This window comes from Oncorhynchus nerka, unplaced genomic scaffold, assembly GCF_034236695.1.
Source record: "Oncorhynchus nerka isolate Pitt River unplaced genomic scaffold, Oner_Uvic_2.0 unplaced_scaffold_947, whole genome shotgun sequence".
Taxonomy (NCBI): domain Eukaryota; kingdom Metazoa; phylum Chordata; class Actinopteri; order Salmoniformes; family Salmonidae; genus Oncorhynchus; species Oncorhynchus nerka.
Window position 1 is genome coordinate 31,167 of NW_027040362.1, and position 21,566 is coordinate 52,732.

General features: G+C 44.4%; 1 protein-coding gene across 1 annotated transcript in view; it reads right to left on the reverse strand.

The window, feature by feature from the left end:
• The window catches only part of LOC115128056 (ATP-binding cassette sub-family C member 12-like), a 78,965-nt gene that overhangs the window by 15,549 nt on the left and 41,850 nt on the right, over nt 1-21,566 (reverse strand). The window contains exons 11-15 of the mRNA XM_065016613.1: nt 17,638-17,709; nt 17,333-17,457; nt 12,344-12,416; nt 10,856-11,059; nt 6,480-6,614 (exon numbers count right to left, since the gene is read on the reverse strand). Coding sequence (XP_064872685.1) covers nt 6,480-6,614; nt 10,856-11,059; nt 12,344-12,416; nt 17,333-17,457; nt 17,638-17,709 — 609 coding nt within the window. The remainder of the gene's footprint in view (nt 1-6,479; nt 6,615-10,855; nt 11,060-12,343; nt 12,417-17,332; nt 17,458-17,637; nt 17,710-21,566) is intronic.

A 21,566-nucleotide genomic window follows, 5' to 3' on the forward strand; every position in this document is an offset into this window, starting at 1 on the left:
ACTGGACATAGTCTCCTTCAGGAGGACCGATCCTAATAAACTAGACTAAAACATGAAACATGATATCTAGACTGGACATAGTCTCCTTCAGGTGGACTGATCCTAATAAACTAGACTAAAACATGAAACATGATATCTAGACTGGACATAGTCTCCTTCAGGAGGACTGATCCTAATAAACTAGACTAAAACATGATATCTAGACTGGACATAGTCTCCTTCAGGAGGACCGATCCTAATAAACTAGACTAAAACATGAAACATGATATCTAGACTGGACATAGTCTCCTTCAGGTGGACTGATCCTAATAAACTAAACTAAAACATGATATCTAGACTGGACATAGTCTCCTTCAGGAGGACTGATCCTAATAAACTAGACTAAAACATGATATCTAGACTGGGTAAAGGACTGATGACTAAAACATGATATCTAGACTGGGTATAGTCTCCTTCAGGTGGACTGATCCTAATAAACTAGACTAAAACATGATATCTAGACTGGACATAGTCTCCTTCAGGAGGACCGATCCTAATAAACTAGACTAAAACATGATATCTAGGGATCTTAGGAGGACTGTAGTCTCCTGACCAGGAGGACTGATCCTAATAAACTAGACTAAAACATGATATCTAGACTGGGTAGTCTCCTTCAGGAGGACTGATCCTAATAAACTAGACTAAAACATGATACATGATATCTAGACTGGGCATAGTCTCCTTCAGGAGGACTGATCCTAATAAACTAGACTAAAACAAAACATGATATCTATTGGACTAGTCTCCTTCAGGAGGACTGATCCTAATAAACTAGACTAAAACATGAAACATGATATCTAGACTGGGCATAGTCTCCTTCAGGAGGACTGATCCTAATAAACTAGACTAAAACATGATATCTAGACTGGACATAGTCTCCTTCAGGTGGACTGATCCTAATAAACTAGACTAAAACATGAAACATGATATCTAGACTGGACATAGTCTCCTTCAGGTGGACTGATCCTAATAAACTAGACTAAAACATGAGATATCTAGACTGGACATAGTCTCCTTCAGGTGGACTGATCCTAATAAACTAGACTAAAACATGATATCTAGACTGGACATAGTCTCCTTCAGGTGGACTGATCCTAATAAACTAGACTAAAACATGATATCTAGACTGGACATAGTCTCCTTCAGGTGGACTGATCCTAATAAACTAGACTAAAACATGATACATGATATCTAGACTGGACATAGTCTCCTTCAGGAGGACTGATCCTAATAAACTAGACTAAAAACATGATATCTAGACTGGACATAGTCTCCTTCAGGTGGACTGATCCTAATAAACTAGACTAAAACATGATATCTAGACTGGGCATAGTCTCCTTCAGGAGGACCGATCCTAATAAACTAGACTAAAACATGATATCTAGACTGGGCATAGTCTCCTTCAGGAGGACTGATCCTAATAAACTAGACTAAAACATGATATCTAGACTGGGCATAGTCTCCTTCAGGAGGACCGATCCTAATAAACTAGACTAAAACATGATATCTAGACTGGGCATAGTCTCCTTCAGGAGGACTGATCCTAATAAACTAGACTAAAACATGATATCTAGACTGGGCATAGTCTCCTTCAAACCAGATCCTAATAAACTAGACTAAAACATGATATCTAGACTGGGCATAGTCTCCTTCAGGTGGACTCCTAATAAACTAGACTAAAACATGATATCTAGACTGGGCATAGTCTCCTTCAGGTGGAGATATCTAGACTGGGCATAGTCTCCTTCAGGAGGACCGATCCTTAAACTACACTAAAACATGATATCTAGACTGGGCATAGTCTCCTTCAGGAGGACCGATCCTAATAAACTAGACTAAAACATGATATCTAGACTGGGCATAGTCTACTTCAGGAGGACTGATCTAATAAACTAGACTAAAACATGATATCAGATGGTAGACTGGGCATAGTCTCCTTCAGGAGGACTGATCCTAATAAACTAGACTAAAACATGATATCTAGACTGGGCATAGTCTCCTTCAGGAACTGATCCTAATAAACTAGACTAAAACACGATATCTAGACTGGGCATAGTCTCCTTCAGGTGGACTGATCCTAATAAACTAGACTAAAACATGATACATGATATCTAGACTGGGCATAGTCTCCTTCAGGAGGACCGATCCTAATAAACTAGACTAAAACATGATATCTAGACTGGGAATAGTCTCCTTCAGGTGGACTGATCCTAATAAACTAGATGGATATCTAGACTGGGCATAGTCTCCTTCAGGTGGACTGATCCTAATAAACTAGACTAAAACATGATATCTAGACTGGGAAAACCAGAGGTAGAGATGAATAACGGGGAGATCTTACCTGTATCTATTGGCTCTGAAACCAGATGGATAACGGGAGATCTTACCTGTGTCTATTGGCTCTGAAACCAGATGGATAACGGAGATCTTACCTGTATCTATTGGCTCTGAAACCAGATGGATAACGGGAGATCTTACCTGTATCTATTGGCTCTGAAACCAGATGGATAACGGGAGATCTTACCTGTATCTATTGGCTCTGAAACCAGATGGATAACGGGAGATCTTACCTGTATCTATTGGCTCTGAAACCAGATGGATAACGGGAGATCTTACCTGTATCTATTGGCTCTGAAACCAGATGGATAACGGGAGATCTTACCTGTATCTATTGGCTCTGAAACCAGATGGATATAACGGGAGATCTTACCTGTATCTATTGGCTCTGAAACCAGATGGATAACGGGAGATCTTACCTGTATCTATTGGCTCTGAAACCAGATGGATAATGGGAGATCTTACCTGTATCTATTGGCTCTGAAACCAGAGGTAGAGATGGATAACGGGAGATCTTACCTGTATCTATTGGCTCTGAAACCAGATGGATAACGGGAGATCTTACCTGTATCTATTGGCTCTGAAACCAGATGGATAAACGGGAGATCTTACCTGTATCTATTGGCTCTGAAACCAGATGGATATACGGGAGATCTTACCTGTATCTATTGGCTCTGAAACCAGATGGATAACGGAGATCTTACCTGTATCTATTGGCTCTGAAACCAGATGAGATGGATAACGGGAGATCTTACCTGTATCTATTGGCTCTGAAACCAGAGGTAGAGTGGATAACGGGAGATCTTACCTGTATCTATTGGCTCTGAAACCAGAGGTAGAGATGGATAACGGGAGATCTTACCTGTATCTATTGGCTCTGAAACCAGATGGATAACGGGAGATCTTACCTGTATCTATTGGCTCTGAAACCAGAGGTAGAGATGGATAACGGGAGATCTTACCTGTATCTATTGGCTCTGAAACCAGAGGTAGAGATGGATAACGGGAGATCTTACCTGTATCTATTGGCTCTGAAACCAGAGGTAGAGATGGATAACGGGAGATCTTACCTGTATCTATTGGCTCTGAAACCAGATGGATAACGGGAGATCTTACCTGTATCTATTGGCTCTGAAACCAGAGGTAGAGATGGATAACGGGAGATCTTACCTGTATCTATTGGCTCTGAAACCAGATGGATAACGGGAGATCTTACCTGTATCTATTGGCTCTGAAACCAGATGGATAACGGGAGATCTTACCTGTGTCTATTGGCTCTGAAACCAGAGGTAGAGATGGATAACGGGAGATCTTACCTGTATCTATTGGCTCTGAAACCAGATGGATAACGGGAGATCTTACCTGTATCTATTGGCTCTGAAACCAGAGGTAGAGATGGATAACGGGAGATCTTACCTGTATCTATTGGCTCTGAAACCAGAGGTAGAGATGGATAACGGGAGATCTTACCTGTATCTATTGGCTCTGAAACCAGAGGTAGAGATGGATAACCGGAGATCTTACCTGTATCTATTGGCTCTGAAACCAGATGGATAGGGAGATCTTACCTGTATCTATTGGCTCTGAAACCAGATGGATAACGGGAGATCTTACCTGTATCTATTGGCTCTGAAACCAGATGGATAACGGGAGATCTTACCTGTATCTATTGGCTCTGAAACCAGATGGATAACGGGAGATCTTACCTGTATCTATTGGCTTTGAAACCAGAGGTAGAGATGGATAACGGGAGATCTTACCTGTATCTATTGGCTCTGAAACCAGATGGATAACGGGAGATCTTACCTGTATCTATTGGCTCTGAAACCAGAGGTAGAGATGGATAACGGGAGATCTTACCTGTATCTATTGGCTCTGAAACCAGAGGTAGAGATGGATAACGGGAGATCTTACCTGTATCTATTGGCTCTGAAACCAGATGGATAACGGGAGATCTTACCTGTATCTATTGGCTCTGAAACCAGATGGATAACGGGAGATCTTACCTGTATCTATTGGCTCTGAAACCAGATGGATAACGGGAGATCTTACCTGTATCTATTGGCTCTGAAACCAGATGGATAACGGGAGATCTTACCTGTATCTATTGGCTCTGAAACCAGAGGTAGAGATGGATAACGGGAGATCTTACCTGTATCTATTGGCTCTGAAACCAGAGGTAGAGATGGATAACGGGAGATCTTACCTGTATCTATTGGCTCTGAAACCAGATAGAGATGGATAACGGGAGATCTTACCTGTATCTATTGGCTCTGAAACCAGATGGATAACGGGAGATCTTACCTGTATCTATTGGCTCTGAAACCAGAGGTAGAGATGGATAACAGGAGATCTTACCTGTATCTATTGGCTCTGAAACCATAGGTAGAGATAGATAACGGGAGATCTTACCTGTATCTATTGGCTCTGGAACCAGATGGATAACGGGAGAACTTACCTGTATCTATTGGCTCTGAAACCAGAGGTAGAGATGGATAACAGGAGATCTTACCTGTATCTATTGGCTCTGAAACCAAATGGATAATGGGAGATCTTACCTGTATCTATTGGCTCTGAAACCAGATGGATAATGGGAGATCTTACCTGTATCTATTGGCTCTGAAACCAGAGGTAGAGATGGATAACGGGAGATCTTACCTGTATCTATTGGCTCTGAAACCAGATGGATAACGGGAGATCTTACCTGTATCTATTGGCTCTGAAACCAGATGGATAACGGGAGATCTTACCTGTATCTATTGGCTCTGAAACCAGAGGTAGAGATGGATAACGGGAGATCTTACCTGTATCTATTGGCTCTGAAACCAGATGGATAACGGGAGATCTTACCTGTATCTATTGGCTCTGAAACCAGAGGTAGAGATGGATAACGGGAGATCTTACCTGTATCTATTGGCTCTGAAACCAGATGGATAACGGGAGATCTTACCTGTATCTATTGGCTCTGAAAACAGATGGATAACGGGAGATCTTACCTGTATCTATTGGCTCTGAAACCAGAGGTAGAGATGGATAACCGGAGATCTTACCTGTATCTATTGGCTCTGAAACCAGAGGTAGAGATGGATAACGGGAGATCTTACCTGTATCTATTGGCTCTGAAACCAGAGGTAGAGATGGATAACCGGAGATCTTACCTGTATCTATTGGCTCTGAAACCAGATGGATAGCGGGAGATCTTACCTGTATCTATTGGCTCTGAAACCAGAGGTAGAGATGGATAACGGGAGATCTTACCTGTATCTATTGGCTCTGAAACCAGAGGTAGAGATGGATAACGGGAGATCTTACCTGTATCTATTGGCTCTGAAACCAGATGGATAACGGGAGATCTTACCTGTATCTATTGGCTCTGAAACCAGAGGTAGAGATGGATAACCGGAGATCTTACCTGTATCTATTGGCTCTGAAACCAGATGGATAACGGGAGATCTTACCTGGATTGGCTCTAAAACCAGATGGATAACGGGAGATCTTACCTGTATCTATTGGCTCTGAAACCAGAGGTAGAGATGGATAACGGGAGATCTTACCTGTATCTATTGGCTCTGAAACCAGATGGATAACGGGAGATCTTACCTGTATCTATGGCTCTGAAACCAGATGGATAACGGGAGATCTTACCTGTATCTCTGAAACCAGATGTGGATAACGGGGAGATCTTACCTGTATCTATTGGCTCTGAAACCAGATGGATAACGGGAGATCTTACCTGTATCTATTGGCTCTGAAACCAGATAGAGATGATAACGGAGATCTTACCTGTATCTATTGGCTCTGAAACCAGATGTAGAGATGGATAACGGGAGATCTTACCTGTATCTATTGGCTCTGAAACCAGAGGTAGAGATGGATAACGGGAGATCTTACCTGTATCTATTGGCTCTGAAACCAGAGGGCTAGAGAGATGGATAACGGGAGATCTTACCTGTATCTATTGGCTCTGAAACCAGAGGTAGAGATGGATAACGGGAGATCTTACCTGTATCTATTGGCTCTGAAACCAGAGGTAGAGATGGATAACCGGAGATCTTACCTGTATCTATTGGCTCTGAAACCAGATGGATAACGGGAGATCTTACCTGTGAATGCTCCATCTGGAAGTTGTTGATCATCTGTGCGTATCGGCCTTTAGCTTTCATCAGAGCTTTGTGTGTCCCTGCCTCCTTTATCTTCCCACTCTCCAACACCAGTATCTCATCACAGAACTCCAGATACTGATACACACAAAGACAGATAGAGAGAGAGGGAGGGAGAGAGAGAGAGGGGGAGGAAGAGAGAGAGGGGGAAGGGAGAGAGAGAGGGAAGGAGAGAGAGAGAGAGAGAGAGGAAGAGAGACAGGGAGAGGGGGAGAGGGGGAGGAAGAGAGAGAGAGAGAGAGAGAGGAAGAGAGACAGAGAGAGAGAGGGGGAGAGAGAGGGGGAGAGAGAGAGGGAAGGAGAGAGAAAGAGAGACAGGGAGAGAGAGAGAGAGAGAGAGACAGAGAGAGAGAGAGAGAGAGAGAGACAGAGAGAGAGAGAGAGAGAGAGAGAGAGAGAGACAGAGAGAGAGAGAGAGACAGAGAGAGAGAGACAGAGAGAGAGAGAGAGAGAGGAAGGAGAGAGAGAGAGAGAGAGAGAGAGAGAGAGAGAGAGAGAGAGAGAGAGAGAGAGAGACAGAGACAGAGACAGAGAGAGATAAAGAGAGAGAGAGACAGAGAGAGAGAGAGAGAGAGAGACAGAGAGAGAGAGAGAGAGAGAGAGAGAGCAAGAGAGGGGAATAGTAACGTTAATAACTTGAGGAGGGGAGAGAGGATATCCCTGTCGGGTTCCTCTTTCTGTTAGCATACTTTGGATAAAATAAAAACCCTTTTATAACCCTTATGTGACTCAAAAGGGAATCAAACTTACAACTGAATCAACTGAATCAAACTAAAATACCTCTGAACCACAGACAGATAAAGGGAAAGGACTGACAAAATAAACAGTTATACCTTCAAATAAGTGGATTCAGCTATTTCAGCTGAGAGGTGTACAACATCGAGCACACAGCCATGCAATCTCCATAGACAAACAATGGCAGTAAAATAGCCTTACTGAGGAGCTCAGTGACTTTCAACGTGGCACAGTCATAGGATGCCACCTGTCCAACAAGTCAGTTCTTCAAGTTTTTGCCCTGCTAAGGCTGCCCCGGCCAACAGGTAAGTGCTGTTATTGTGAGGTTGAAACGTGTAGGAGCAACAACGGCTCGACCGCAAAGTGCTAGGCCACACAAGCTCACAGAACGAGACCACCTAGTGCTGAAGTGCGTAGCGCGTAAAAATCGTCTGTCCTCGGTTGCAACACTCACTACCGAGTTCCAAACTGCCTCTGGAAGCAACGTCAACACAAGAACTGTTCATCAGGAGCTTCATGAAATGGGTTTCCGTGGCTGAGCAGCCGATTGATTTTGAGCCCCTTAGTTCCAGTGAAGGGAAATCTTAATGCTACAGACATTCTAGACTGGATTTTCCACAAACATAAAACGTTGTATCCAGGAAAAAAAGAGAATTACTTTGCCACATCATTTTGCAGTATTAGTTTAGTGTCCTGTTGCAAACAGGATGCATGTTTTGGAATATATTTTACTCTGTACAGGCGTCCTTCTTTTCACTCTGTCATTTAGGTTAGTATTGTGGATTAACTACAATGTTGTTGATCCATCCTCAGTTCTCTCCTATCACAGCCATTAAACTCTGTAACTGTTTTAAAGTCCCCATTGGCTTCACTGAGCGGTTTCCTTCCTCTCCGGCAACTGAGTTATGCCTGTATCTTCATGGGCGGCAGCGTAGCCTAGTGGTTAGAGCGTTGGACTAGTAACCGGAAGGTTGTGAGTTCAAACCCCCGAGCTGACAAGGTACAAATCTGTTGTTCTGCCCCTGAACAGGCAGTTAACCCACTGTTCCCAGGCCGTCATTGAAAATAAGAATGTGTTCTTAACTGACTTGCCTGGTTAAATAAAGGTAAAAAAATAAAAAAAATAGTGACTGGGTGTATTGATACACCATCCAAAGTGTAATTAATAACTTCCTCAAAGGGAAATTCAATGTCTAGCTTTTTTTCTTTATTTTTTACCAATAGGTGAGGCCTTGGAAAAACTACCTGTTCTTTGTGGTTGAATCTATGTTTGAAATTCACTACTGAGGGACCTGACGGATAATTGTATGTGTCGGGGTACGGAGACGAGTCATTTTGAACACATATGCAATTTATTATGTGATTTGTTAAGTACATTTTGTACTCCTGAATTTATTTAGGCCATAACAAAGGGGTTGAATATCTTCCGTCGAAGGAGAGTCGGACCAAAATGCAGCGTGGTTAGTTCGATACATATTTAATAAGGAAAAACACGAACGATACAAAAAAACAAGAAACGGAAACGTGAAAACCTATACAGCCTATCTGGTGAAATACAAAACACACTGAGACAGGAACATTCACCCACAAAACACAGTGAAACCCCTTGCTACCTAAATATGGTTCCCAATCAGAGACAACGAGAATCACCTGACTCTGATTGAGAACCGCCTCAGGCAGCCATAGCCTATGCTAGACACCCCTACTCATCCGCAATCCCAATGCCTACTAAAACCCCAATACGAAAACACAACACAAAATAAACCCATGTCACACCCTGGCCTGACCAAATAAATATATAAACACAAAATACTAAGACCAGGGCGTGACAGAATACTTATTGACTCAAGACATTACAGATTTTAATTTATAATTAATTAGTAAAATAAATATTTAATATACATAATTCTACTTAACATAATTCTACTTTGATATTATGGGATATTGTGTGTAGGCCAGTAACAAACAAGCTCAATGTATTAATATTTCAAGTTAACGTCAAGTTAACCAAATACTGTATGCACCCGGACTATCTGCATTGACCCATTTTGCACAAACTCTTGTCTCATCACATACACTGCTGCTACTGTTTATTATCTATCCTGTTGCTTAGTCACTTTATCCCTATATGTACATATCTACCTCAACTACCTCGTACCACTACACATTGACTCAGTACTGGTACTTCCTGTATATAGCCATGTTATTACCTCGTACCACTACACATTGACTCAGTACTGGTACTTCCTGTATATAACCATGTTATTACCTCGTACCACTATACATTGACTCAGTACTGGTACTTCCTGTATATGGCCATGTTATTACCTCGTACCCCTGCACATTGACTCAATACTGGTACTTCCTGTATACAGCCATGTTATTACCTCGTAACCTTGCACATTGACTCAGTACTGGTACCCAGTGTATACAGCCATGTTATTACCTCGTACCCCTGCACATCGACTCAGTACTGGTACCCAGTGTATACAGCCATGTTATTACCTCGTACCCCTGTACATTATACAGCCATGTTATTACCTCGTACCCCTGCACATTGACTCAGTACTGGTAGCCAGTGTATACAGCCATGTTATTACCTCGTACCCCTGTACATTATACAGCCATGTTATTACCTCATACCCCTGTACATTGACTCAGTACTGGTACCCAGTGTATACAGCCATGTTATTACCTCGTACCCCTGCACATCGACTCAGTACTGGTACCCAGTGTATACAGCCATGTTATTACCTCGTACCCCTGTACATTATACAGCCATGTTATTACCTCATACCCCTGCACATTGACTCAGTACTGGTAGCCAGTGTATACAGCCATGTTATTACCTCGTACCCCTGTACATTGACTCAGTACTGGTACCCAGTGTATACAGCCATGTTATTACCTCGTACCCCTGCACATCGACTCAGTACTGGTACCCAGTGTATACAGCCATGTTATAACCTCGTACCCCTGCACATTGACTCAGTACTGGTAGCCAGTGTATATAACCATGTTATCGTTATTCATTGTGGATTTATTCCTTGTGTCACTATCTTCTATAATTTTCTAAAAATGTTCTCTGAATTGTTGGGAAGTCAGCATTTCACTGTTAGTCTACACCTGTTGTTTTACGAAGCATGTGACCAATACATTGGATTGGATTGGTTCTCTACCCTGTTGTTTTACGAAGCATGTGACCAATACATTGGATTGGATTGGTTCTCTACCCTGTTGTTAGGGAGTTTCTGGCGGGGTTGCAAAACTCTGGATATTCTTTTATTCCTCCTGTTTTTTCCATAAATCCTGGTCGAAGGATTCCCAGGTGAAAGATTCCCTCCTATATTTCCACCGAGAATCCTTCCAGAACAGAAACTCTGAAAAAAAACCTGTGAACTCTGGGAGAAGTTTTTGCAACCCTAGGTCCTGAACACACCATGAATACACCCAAGAGTGACATGGCTACAAGGTCTTTAAATTATATAAAGACAAAGACGCAATTAAAAACTGCACATTCCGAAACGAGTGAGATAATCAAGGGAAACGTAACTGTAAGCTCGTAACCAGCAGTGACTCCCTACCTGTAGTTGATGGGTGACCAGGATGATACTCTTCCCCTTCAGGGTCTTCTTGATACACTCCTCAAAGATGTGTTTCCCTACGTGGGCGTCCACCGCAGACAGAGGGTCGTCCAGCAGGATGATGTCTTTGTTGGAGTAGACTGCTCTGGCCAGACTGATCCTCTGCTTCTGACCCCCAGACAGGTTCAGGCCTCGCTCACCTATCTACAGAACCAGCAATACAACCCAGTCAGAACAGAACAGGTTCAGACATCCCTCATCTATCTACAGAACTAGCAATACAACCCAGTCAGAACTGAACAGGTTCAGACATCCCTCATCTATCTACAGAACCAGCAATACAACCCAGTCAGAACAGAACAGGTTCAGACATCACACCTAGCTACAGAACCAGCAATACAACCCAGTCAGTACAGAACAGGTTCAGACATCCCTCATCTATCTACAGAACCAGCAATACAACCCAGTCAGAACAGAACAGGTTCAGACATCCCTCACCTATCTACAGGACCTCATATATAATAGAGTTAAACAAGCTCTCCTATCTACAGAGAAAACCCAGTCGGTAGCGTCCAGGTTCGGGCCCTGTTCATCTATCTACAGAGAAAACCCAGTCGGTAGCGTCCAGGTTCGGGCCCTGTTCATCTATCTACAGAGAAAACCCCGTCGACCAGGTTCGGGCCCTGTTCATCTATCTACAGAGAAACCCCGTCGGTAGCGTCCAGGTTCGGGCCCTGTTCATCTATCTACAGAGAAAACCCAGTCGGTAGCGTCCAGGTTCGGGCCCTGTTCATCTATCTACAGAGAAAACCCAGTCGGTAGCGTCCAGGTTCGGGCCCTGTTCATCTATCTACAGAGAAAACCCAGTCGGTAGCGTCCAGGTTCGGGCCCTGTTCATCTATCTACAGAAAACCCAGTCGGTAGCGTCCAGGTTCGGGCCCTGTTCATCTATCTACAGAGAAAACCCAGTCGGTAGCGTCCAGGTTCGGGCCCTGTTCATCTATCTACAGAGAAAACCCAGTCGGTAGCGTCCAGGTTCGGGCCCTGTTCATCTATCTACAGAGAAAACCCAGTCGGTAGCGTCCAGGTTCGGGCCCTGTTCATCTATCTACAGAGAAAACCCCGTCGGTAGCGTCCAGGTTCGGGCCCTGTTCATCTATCTACAGAGAAAACCCAGTTGGTAGCGTCCAGGTTCGGGCCCTGTTCATCTATCTACAGAGAAAACCCAGTCAGTAGCGTCCAGGTTCGGGCCCTGTTCATCTATCTACAGAGAAAACCCAGTTGGTAGCGTCCAGGTTCGGGCCCTGTTCATCTATCTACAGAGAAAACCCAGTCAGTAGCGTCCAGGTTCGGGCCCTGTTCATCTATCTACAGAGAAAACCCAGTCGGTAGCGTCCAGGTTCGGCCCTGTTATTTGAAAGTCAAAAGGCATTCTGAGCTCGAGCATCAAATGAACGACTCAAACCCTGGATATATGTGAGCCCTTACCTCAGTTTGATCGCCATAGGGAAGAATAGCCAGATCTGGTATCAGGCTACAGGCACTGATGACTTTGTCATACCTTTACGAAAGACAAAAATGTGCAATAATAATTAAGACACTTAATTCAGGAGAACAACATGGTTATCAGGGATTCATTCATTCTGGAGAACAACATGGTTATCAGGGATTCATTCATTCTGGAGAACAACATGGTTATCAGGGATTCATTCATTCAGGTGAACAACATGGTTATCAGGGATTCATTCATTCTGGAGAACAACATGGTTATCAGGGATTCATTCAGGAGAACAACATGGTTATCAGGGATTCATTCTGTAGAACAACATGGTTATCAGGGATTCATTAATTCAGGAGAACAACATGGTTATCAGGGATTCATTCATTCAGGAGAACAACATGGTTATCAGGGATTCATTCTGGAGAACAACATGGTTATCAGGGATTCATTCTGGAGAACAACATGGTTATCAGGGATTCATTCAGGAGAACAACATGGTTATCAGGGATTCATTCAGGAGAACAACATGGTTATCAGGGATTCATTCAGGAGAACAACATGGTTATCAGGGATTCATTCTGGAGAACAACATGGTTATCAGGGATTCATTCTGGAGAACAACATGGTTATCAGGGATTCATTCTGGAGAACAACATGGTTATCAGGGATTCATTCTGGAGAACAACATGGTTATCAGGGATTCATTAATTCAGGAGAACAACATGGTTATCAGGGATTCATTCATTCAGGAGAACAACATGGTTATCAGGGATTCATTCATTCAGGAGAACAACATGGTTATCAGGGATTCATTCTGGAGAACAACATGGTTATCAGGGATTCATTCAGGTGAACAACATGGTTATCAGGGATTCATTCATTCTGGAGAACAACATGGTTATCAGGGATTCATTCAGGTGAACAACATGGTTATCAGGGATTCATTCATTCTGGAGAACAACATGGTTATCAGGGATTCATTCAGGAGAACAACATGGTTATCAGGGATTCATTCTGGAGAACAACATGGTTATCAGGGATTCATTCTGGAGAACAACATGGTTATCAGGGATTCATTCTGGAGAACAACATGGTTATCAGGGATTCATTCATTCAGGAGAACAACATGGTTATCAGGGATCCATTCTGGAGAACAGCATGGTTATCAGGGATTCATTCTGTAGAACAACATGGTTATCAGGGATTCATTCAGGAGAACAACATGGTTATCAGGGATTCATTCATTCAGGAGAACAACATGGTTATCAGGGATTCATTCAGGAGAACAACATGGTTATCAGGGATTCATTCTGGAGAACAACATGGTTATCAGGGATTCATTCTGGAGAACAACATGGTTATCAGGGATTCATTCAGGAGAACAACATGGTTATCAGTGATTCATTCAGGAGAACAGCATGGTTATCAGGGATTCATTCTGGAGAACAACATGGTTATCAGGGATTCATTCTGGAGAACAGCATGGTTATCAGGGATTCATTCTGGAGAACAACATGGTTATCAGGGATTCATTCTGGAGAACAACATGGTTATCAGGGATTCATTCTGGAGAACAACATGGTTATCAGGGATTCATTCTGGAGAACAGCATGGTTATCAGGGATTCATTCTGGAGAACAACATGGTTATCAGGGATTCATTCTGGAGAACCACATTTATCATTCATTCTGGAGAACAACATGGTTATCAGGGATTAATTCTGTAGAACAACATGGTTATCAGGGATTCATTCATTCAGGAGAACAACATGGTTATCAGGGATTCATTCATTCAGGAGAACAACATGGTTATCAGGGATTCATTCTGTAGAACAACATGGTTATCAGGGATTCATTCAGGTGAACAACATGGTTATCAGGGATTCATTCATTCTGGAGAACAACATGGTTATCAGGGATTCATTCAGGTGAACAACATGGTTATCAGGGATTCATTCATTCTGGAGAACAACATGGTTATCAGGGATTCATTCAGGAGAACAACATGGTTATCAGGGATTCATTCTGTAGAACAACATGGTTATCAGGGATTCATTCTGTAGAACAACATGGTTATCAGGGATTCATTCAGGTGAACAACATGGTTATCAGGGATTCATTCATTCAGGAGAACAACATGGTTATCATGGATTCATTCAGGAGAACAACATGGTTATCAGGGATTCATTCAGGAGAACCACATGGGTTAAGATACTAAAACAGCTGATAGTCCTGTGGAATTGCTGAGGTGAAATGTCATGGATAGTGTACTATCTACTAGATGGACTAAAAGAGCACAGACAGGATTTATCTGGCCAGTGATAGGCTGGACGGGATCAGCCTAAATGGGGTAAACTGAGGATAGACTTCCTCTACAGTTACTGATTAGCCTCTGCTCTGTTCCTGACAACAACTCTGCCAATCTTCCACCCGATGACATAACACACACGGTCATGTGGTAGTCTGAAGCAGAACAGGTCCAGCCACTCTACCATAACCACTGTTGTGGTGACCCTAAACATGGCCAGGTAAAGCAAAGGAGAACAGACCAGAGTAACATTACCTGGCCAGGTAAAGTAAAGGAGAACAGACCACAGTAACATTACCTGGCAGTTAAAGTAAAGGAGAACAGACCACAGTAACATTACCTGGCCAGGTAAAGTAAAGGAGAACAGACCAGAGTAACATTACCTGGCAGGTAAATTAAAGGACAACAGACCAGGTAAAGAGAACAGACCACAGTAAGGTAAATTAAAGGAGAACAGACCACTGTGGCAGGTAAAGCAGGTAAAGTAAAGGAGAACAGACCACCAACATTACCTGGCCAGGTAAAGGAGAACAGACCACAGTAACATTACCTGGCCAGGTGAGGTAAAGGAGAACAGACCACAGTAACATTACCTGGCCAGGTAAAGGAGAACAGACCACAGTAACATTACCTGGCAGTTAAAGTAAAGGAGAACAGACCACAGTAACATTACCTGGCCAGGTAAAGTAAAGGAGAACAGACCACAGTAACATTACCTGGCCAGGTAAATTAAAGGACAACAGACCAGAGTAACATTACCTGGCAGGTAAATTAAAGGACAACAGACCAGAGTAACATTACCTGGCCAGGTAAAGGAGAACAGACCACAGTAACATTACCTGGCAGGTAAATTAAAGGAGAACAGACCACTGTAACATTACCTGGCCAGGTAAAGTAAAGGAGAACAGACCACAGTAACACTACCTAGCAGGTAAAGTAAAGGAGAACAGACCAGAGTAACATTACCTGGCCAGGTAAAGGAGAACAGACCACAGTAACATTACCTGGCCAGGTAAAGTAAAGGAGAACAGACCACAGTAACATTACCTGGCCAGGTAAAGTAAAGGAGAACAGACCACAGTAACATTACCTGGCCAGGTAAATTAAAGGAGAACAGACCACAGTAATATTACCTGGCCAGGTAAAGGAGAACAGACCACAGTAACATTACCTGGCAGGTAAATTAAAGGACAACAGACCAGAGTAACATTACATGGCCAGGTAAAGCAAAGGAGAACAGACCACAGTAACATTACCTGGCCAGGTAAAGGAGAACAGACCACAGTAACATTACCTGGCCAGGTAAAGTAAAGGAGAACAGACCACAGTAACATTACCTGGCCAGGTGAGGTAAAGGAGAACAGACCACAGTAACATTACCTGGCCAGGTAAAGGAGAACAGACCACAGTAACATTACCTGGCCAGGTAAAGTAAAGGAGAACAGACCACAGTAACATTACCTGGCCAGGTAAAGTAAAGGAGAACAGACCACAGTAACATTACCTGGCAGGTAAAGGAGAACAGACCACAGCAACATTACCTGGCCAGGTAAAGTAAAGGAGAACAGACCACAGTAACATTACCTGGCCAGGTGAAGTAAAGGAGAACAGACCACAGTAATGACTTAAATGTAAATGTAAATGTAACATTACCTGGCCAGGTAAAGTAAAGGAGAACAGACCACAGTAACATTACCTGGCCAGGTAAAGTAAAGGAGAACAGTAACAGTAACATTACCTGGCCAGGTAAAGTAAAGGAGAACAGTAACAGTAACATTACCTGACCAGGTAAAGTAAAGGAGAACAGTAACAGTAACATTACCTGACCAGGTAAAGTAAAGGAGAACAGTAACAGTAACATTACCTGGCCAGGTAAAGTAAAGGAGAACAGACCACAGTAACATTACCTGGCCAGGTAAAGTAAAGGAGAACAGTAACAGTAACATTACCTGGCCAGGTAAAGTAAAGGAGAACAGTAACAGTAACATTACCTGACCAGGTAAAGTAAAGGAGAACAGTAACAGTAACATTACCTGACCAGGTAAAGTAAAGGAGAACAGTAACAGTAACATTACCTGACCAGGTAAAGTAAAGGAGAACAGTAACAGTAACATTACCTGACCAGGTAAAGTAAAGGAGAACAGTAACAGTAACATTACCTGGCCAGGTAAAGTAAAGGAGAACAGTAACAGTAACATTACCTGGCCAGGTAAAGTAAAGGAGAACAGTAACAGTAACATTACCTGACCAGGTAAAGTAAAGGAGAACAGTAACAGTAACATTACCTGACCAGGTAAAGTAAAGGAGAACAGTAACAGTAACATTACCTGACCAGGTAAAGTAAAGGAGAACAGACCACAGTAACATTACCTGGCCAGGTAAAGTAAAGGAGAACAGTAACAGTAACATTACCTGACCAGGTAAAGTAAAGGAGAACAGTAACAGTAACATTACCTGACCAGGTAAAGTAAAGGAGAACAGACCACAGTAACAGTACCTGGCCAGGTAAAGTAAAGGAGAACAGACCACAGTAACATTACCTGGCCAGGTAAAGTAAAGGAGAACAGACCACAGTAACATTACCTGACCAGGTAAAGTAAAGGAGAACAGACCACAGTAACATTACCTGACCAGGTAAAGTAAAGGAGAACAGACCACAGTAACATTACCTGGTCTGGTTGAAGGGTTCCCCCATCAAGATATTGTCTTGGACCGTACCGTGGAAGATCCAGGCCTGCTGGGAAACGTAGGCAAACTGTCCGTCTGCTGTGACTGAACCATGCTGCAGGTGCATCTGGGGAACATATCACGCAACACAAAACATTACTTCATACACTTTTTGGAAGAATCTTTGGATGAGACCATTCATTTGACCGTGTCTGGCCATTTTCAGTCATTTATTATATGTGGCATGTATTGTTTGCATACTTGAACATTTAACTGATAAATGGGGAACAAACACTTTGAAGCAAACCTGTTCTAAGATGCTCGATATCAGCGATGTCTTCCCACTTCCCACGTTGCCACAGATACCAAGCAGGTTTCCCTAAAAAGGCAAACAGTCATCAGAAAATCAATCACATAACTCTGAACCCTGCTTAACCTCATCTAACTCTGACCCCTGCTTAACCTATATTAACTCTGACCCCTGCTTAACCTATATTAACTCTGACCCCTGCTTAACCTATATTAACTCTGACCCCTGCTTAACCTATATTAACTCTGACCCCTGCTTAACCTATATTAACTCTGACCCCTGCTTAACCTATATTAACTCTGACCCCTGCTTAACCCATCTAACTCTGACCCCTGCTTACCTCATCTAAGTCTGACCCCTGCTTAACCTATATTAACTCTGACCCCTGCTTAACCTATATTAACTCTGACCCCTGCTTACCTCATCTAACTCTGACCCCTGCTTACTCTAACTCTGACCCCTGCTTAACCTATATTAACTCTGACCCCTGCTTAACCTATATTAACTCTGACCCCTGCTTAACCTATATTAACTCTGACCCCTGCTTACCTCATCTAACTCTGACCCCTGCTTACCTCATCTAACTCTGACCCCTGCTTAACCTATATTAACTCAGACCCCTGCTTACCTCATCTAACTCCGACCCCTGCTTACCTCATCTAACTCTGACCCCTGCTTAACCTATATTAACTCTGACCCCTGCTTACCTCATCTAACTCAGACCCCTGCTTACCTCATCTAACTCTGACCCCAGCTTACCTGATCTAACTCTGACCCCTGCTTACCTCATCTAACTCAGACCCCTGCTTACCTCATCTAACTCCGACCCCTGCTTACCTCATCTAACTCCGACCCCTGCTTACCTCATCTAACTCTGACCTCTGCTTACCTCATCTAACTCCGACCCCTGCTTACCTCATCTAACTCTGACCCCTGCTTACCTCATCTAACTCTGACCCCTGCTTACCTCATCTAACTCTGACCCCTGCTTACCTCATCTAACTCTGACCCCTGCTTACCTCATCTAACTCTGACCCCTGCTTACCTCATCTAACTCCGACCCCTGCTTACCTCATCTAACTCTGACCCCTGCTTACCTCATCTAACTCTGACCCCTGCTTAACCTATATTAACTCTGACCCATGCTTACCTCATCTAACTCTGACCCCTGCTTAACCTATATTAACTCTGACCCCTGCTTACCTCATCTAACTCTGACCCCTGCTTACCTCATCTAACTCAGACCCCTGCTTACCTACATTTACATTTACATTTAAGTCATTTAGCAGACGCTCTTATCCAGAGCGACTTACAAATTGGTGCATTCACCTTATGACATCCAGTGGAACAGCCACTTTACAATAGTGCATCTAAATCTTTTAAGGGGGGTGAGAAGGATTACTTTATCCTATCCTAGGTATTCCTTAAAGAGGTGGGGTTTCAGGTGTCTCCGGAAGGTGGTGATTGACTCCGCTGTCCTGGCGTCATGAGGGAGTTTGTTCCACCATTGGGGGGCCAGAGCAGCGAACAGTTTTGACTGGGCTGAGCGGGAACTGTACTTCCTCAGTGGTAGGGAGGCGAGCAGGCCAGAGGTGGATGAACGCAGTGCCCTTGTTTGGGTGTAGGGCCTGATCAGAGCCTGGAGGTACTGAGGTGCCGTTCCCCTCACAGCTCCGTAGGCAAGCACCATGGTCTTGTAGCGGATGCGAGCTTCAACTAATGGCACAGGCAGGGAGCCCAGCCAACAGCGAGTTGCAGTAATCCAGACGGGAGATGACAAGTGCCTGGATTAGGACCTGCGCCGCTTCCTGTGTGAGGCAGGGTCGTACTCTGCGGATGTTGTAGAGCATGAACCTACAGGAACGGGCCACCGCCTTGATGTTAGTTGAGAACGACAGGGTGTTGTCCAGGATCACGCCAAGGTTCTTAGCGCTCTGGGAGGAGGACACAATGGAGTTGTCAACCGTGATGGCGAGATCATGGAACGGGCAGTCCTTCCCCGGGAGGAAGAGCAGCTCCGTCTTGCCGAGGTTCAGCTTGAGGTGGTGATCCGTCATCCACACTGATATGTCTGCCAGACATGCAGAGATGCGGTCGCCACCTGGTCATCAGAAGGGGAAAGGAGAAGATTAATTGTGTGTCGTCTGCATAGCAATGATAGGAGAGACCATGTGAGGTTATGACAGAGCCAAGTGACTTGGTGTATAGCGAGAATAGGAGAGGGCCTAGAACAGAGCCCTGAGGGACACCAGTGGTGAGAGCACGTGGTGAGGAGACAGATTCTCGCCACGCCACCTGGTAGGAGCGACCTGTCAGGTAGGACGCAATCCAAGCGTGGGCCGCGCCGGAGATGCCCAACTCGGAGAGGGTGGAGAGGAGGATCTGATGGTTCACAGTATCGAAGGCAGCCGATAGGTCTAGAAGGATGAGAGCAGAGGAGAGAGAGTTAGCTTTAGCAGTGCGGAGCGCCTCAGTGATACAGAGAAGAGCAGTCTCAGTTGAAGGACTAGTCTTGAAACCTGACTGATTTGGATCAAGAAGGTCGTTCTGAGAGAGATAGCGGGAGAGCTGGCCAAGGACGGCACGTTCAAGAGTTTTGGAGAGAAAAGAAAGAAGGGATACTGGTCTGTAGTTGTTGACATCGGAGGGATCGAGTGTAGGTTTTTTCAGAAGGGGTGCAACTCTCGCTCTCTTGAAGACGGAAGGGACGTAGCCAGCGGTCAGGGATGAGTTGATGAGTGAGGTGAGGTAAGGGAGAAGGTCTCCGGAAATGGTCTGGAGAAGAGAGGAGGGGATAGGGTCAAGCGGGCAGGTTGTTGGGCGGCCGGCCGTCACAAGACGCGAGATTTCATCTGGAGAGAGAGGGGAGAAGGAGGTCAGAGCACAGGGTAGGGGAGTGTGAGCAGAACCAGCGGTGTCGTTTGACTTAGCAAACGAGGATCGGATGTCGTCGACCTTCTTTTCAAAATGGTTGACGAAGTCATCTGCAGAGAGGAGGAGGGGGAGGGGAGGAGGATTCAGGAGGGAGGAGAAGGTGGCAAAGAGCTTCCTAGGGTTAGAGGCAGATGCTTGGAATTTAGAGTGGTAGAAAGTGGCTTTAGCAGCAGAGACAGAAGAGGAAAATGTAGAGGAGGGAGTGAAAGGATGCCAGGTCCGCAGGGAGGCGAGTTTTCCTCCATTTCCGCTCGGCTGCCCGGAGCCCTGTTCTGTGAGCTCGCAATGAGTCGTTGAGCCACGGAGCGGGAGGGGAGGACCGAGCCGGCCTGGAGGATAGGGGACATAGAGAGTCAAAGGATGCAGAAAGGGAGGAGAGGAGGGTTGAGGAGGCAGAATCAGGAGGTAGGTTGGAGAAGGTTTGAGCAGAGGGAAGAGATGATAGGATGGAAGAGGAGAGAGTGGCGGGGGAGAGAGAGCGAAGGTTGGGACGGCGCGATACCATCCGAGTAGGGGCAGTGTGGGAAGTGTTGGATGAGAGCGAGAGGGAAAAGGATACAAGGTAGTGGTCGGAGACTTGGAGGGGAGTTGCAATGAGGTTAGTGGAAGAACAGCATCTAGTAAAGATGAGGTCGAGCGTATTGCCTGCCTTGTGAGTAGGGGGAAGGTGAGAGGGTGAGGTCAAAAGAGGAGAGGAGTGGAAAGAAGGAGGCAGAGAGGAATGAGTCAAAGGTAGACGTGGGGAGGTTAAAGTCGCCCAGAACTGTGAGAGGTGAGCCGTCCTCAGGAAAGGATCTTATCAAGGCATCAAGCTCATTGATGAACTCTCCGAGGAACCTGGAGGGCGATAAATGATAAGGATGTTAAGCTTGAAAGGGCTGGTAACTGTGACAGCATGGAATTCAAAGGAGGCGATAGACAGATGGGTAAGGGGAGAAAGAGAGAATGACCACTTGGGAGAGATGAGGATCCCGGTGCCACCACCCCGCTGA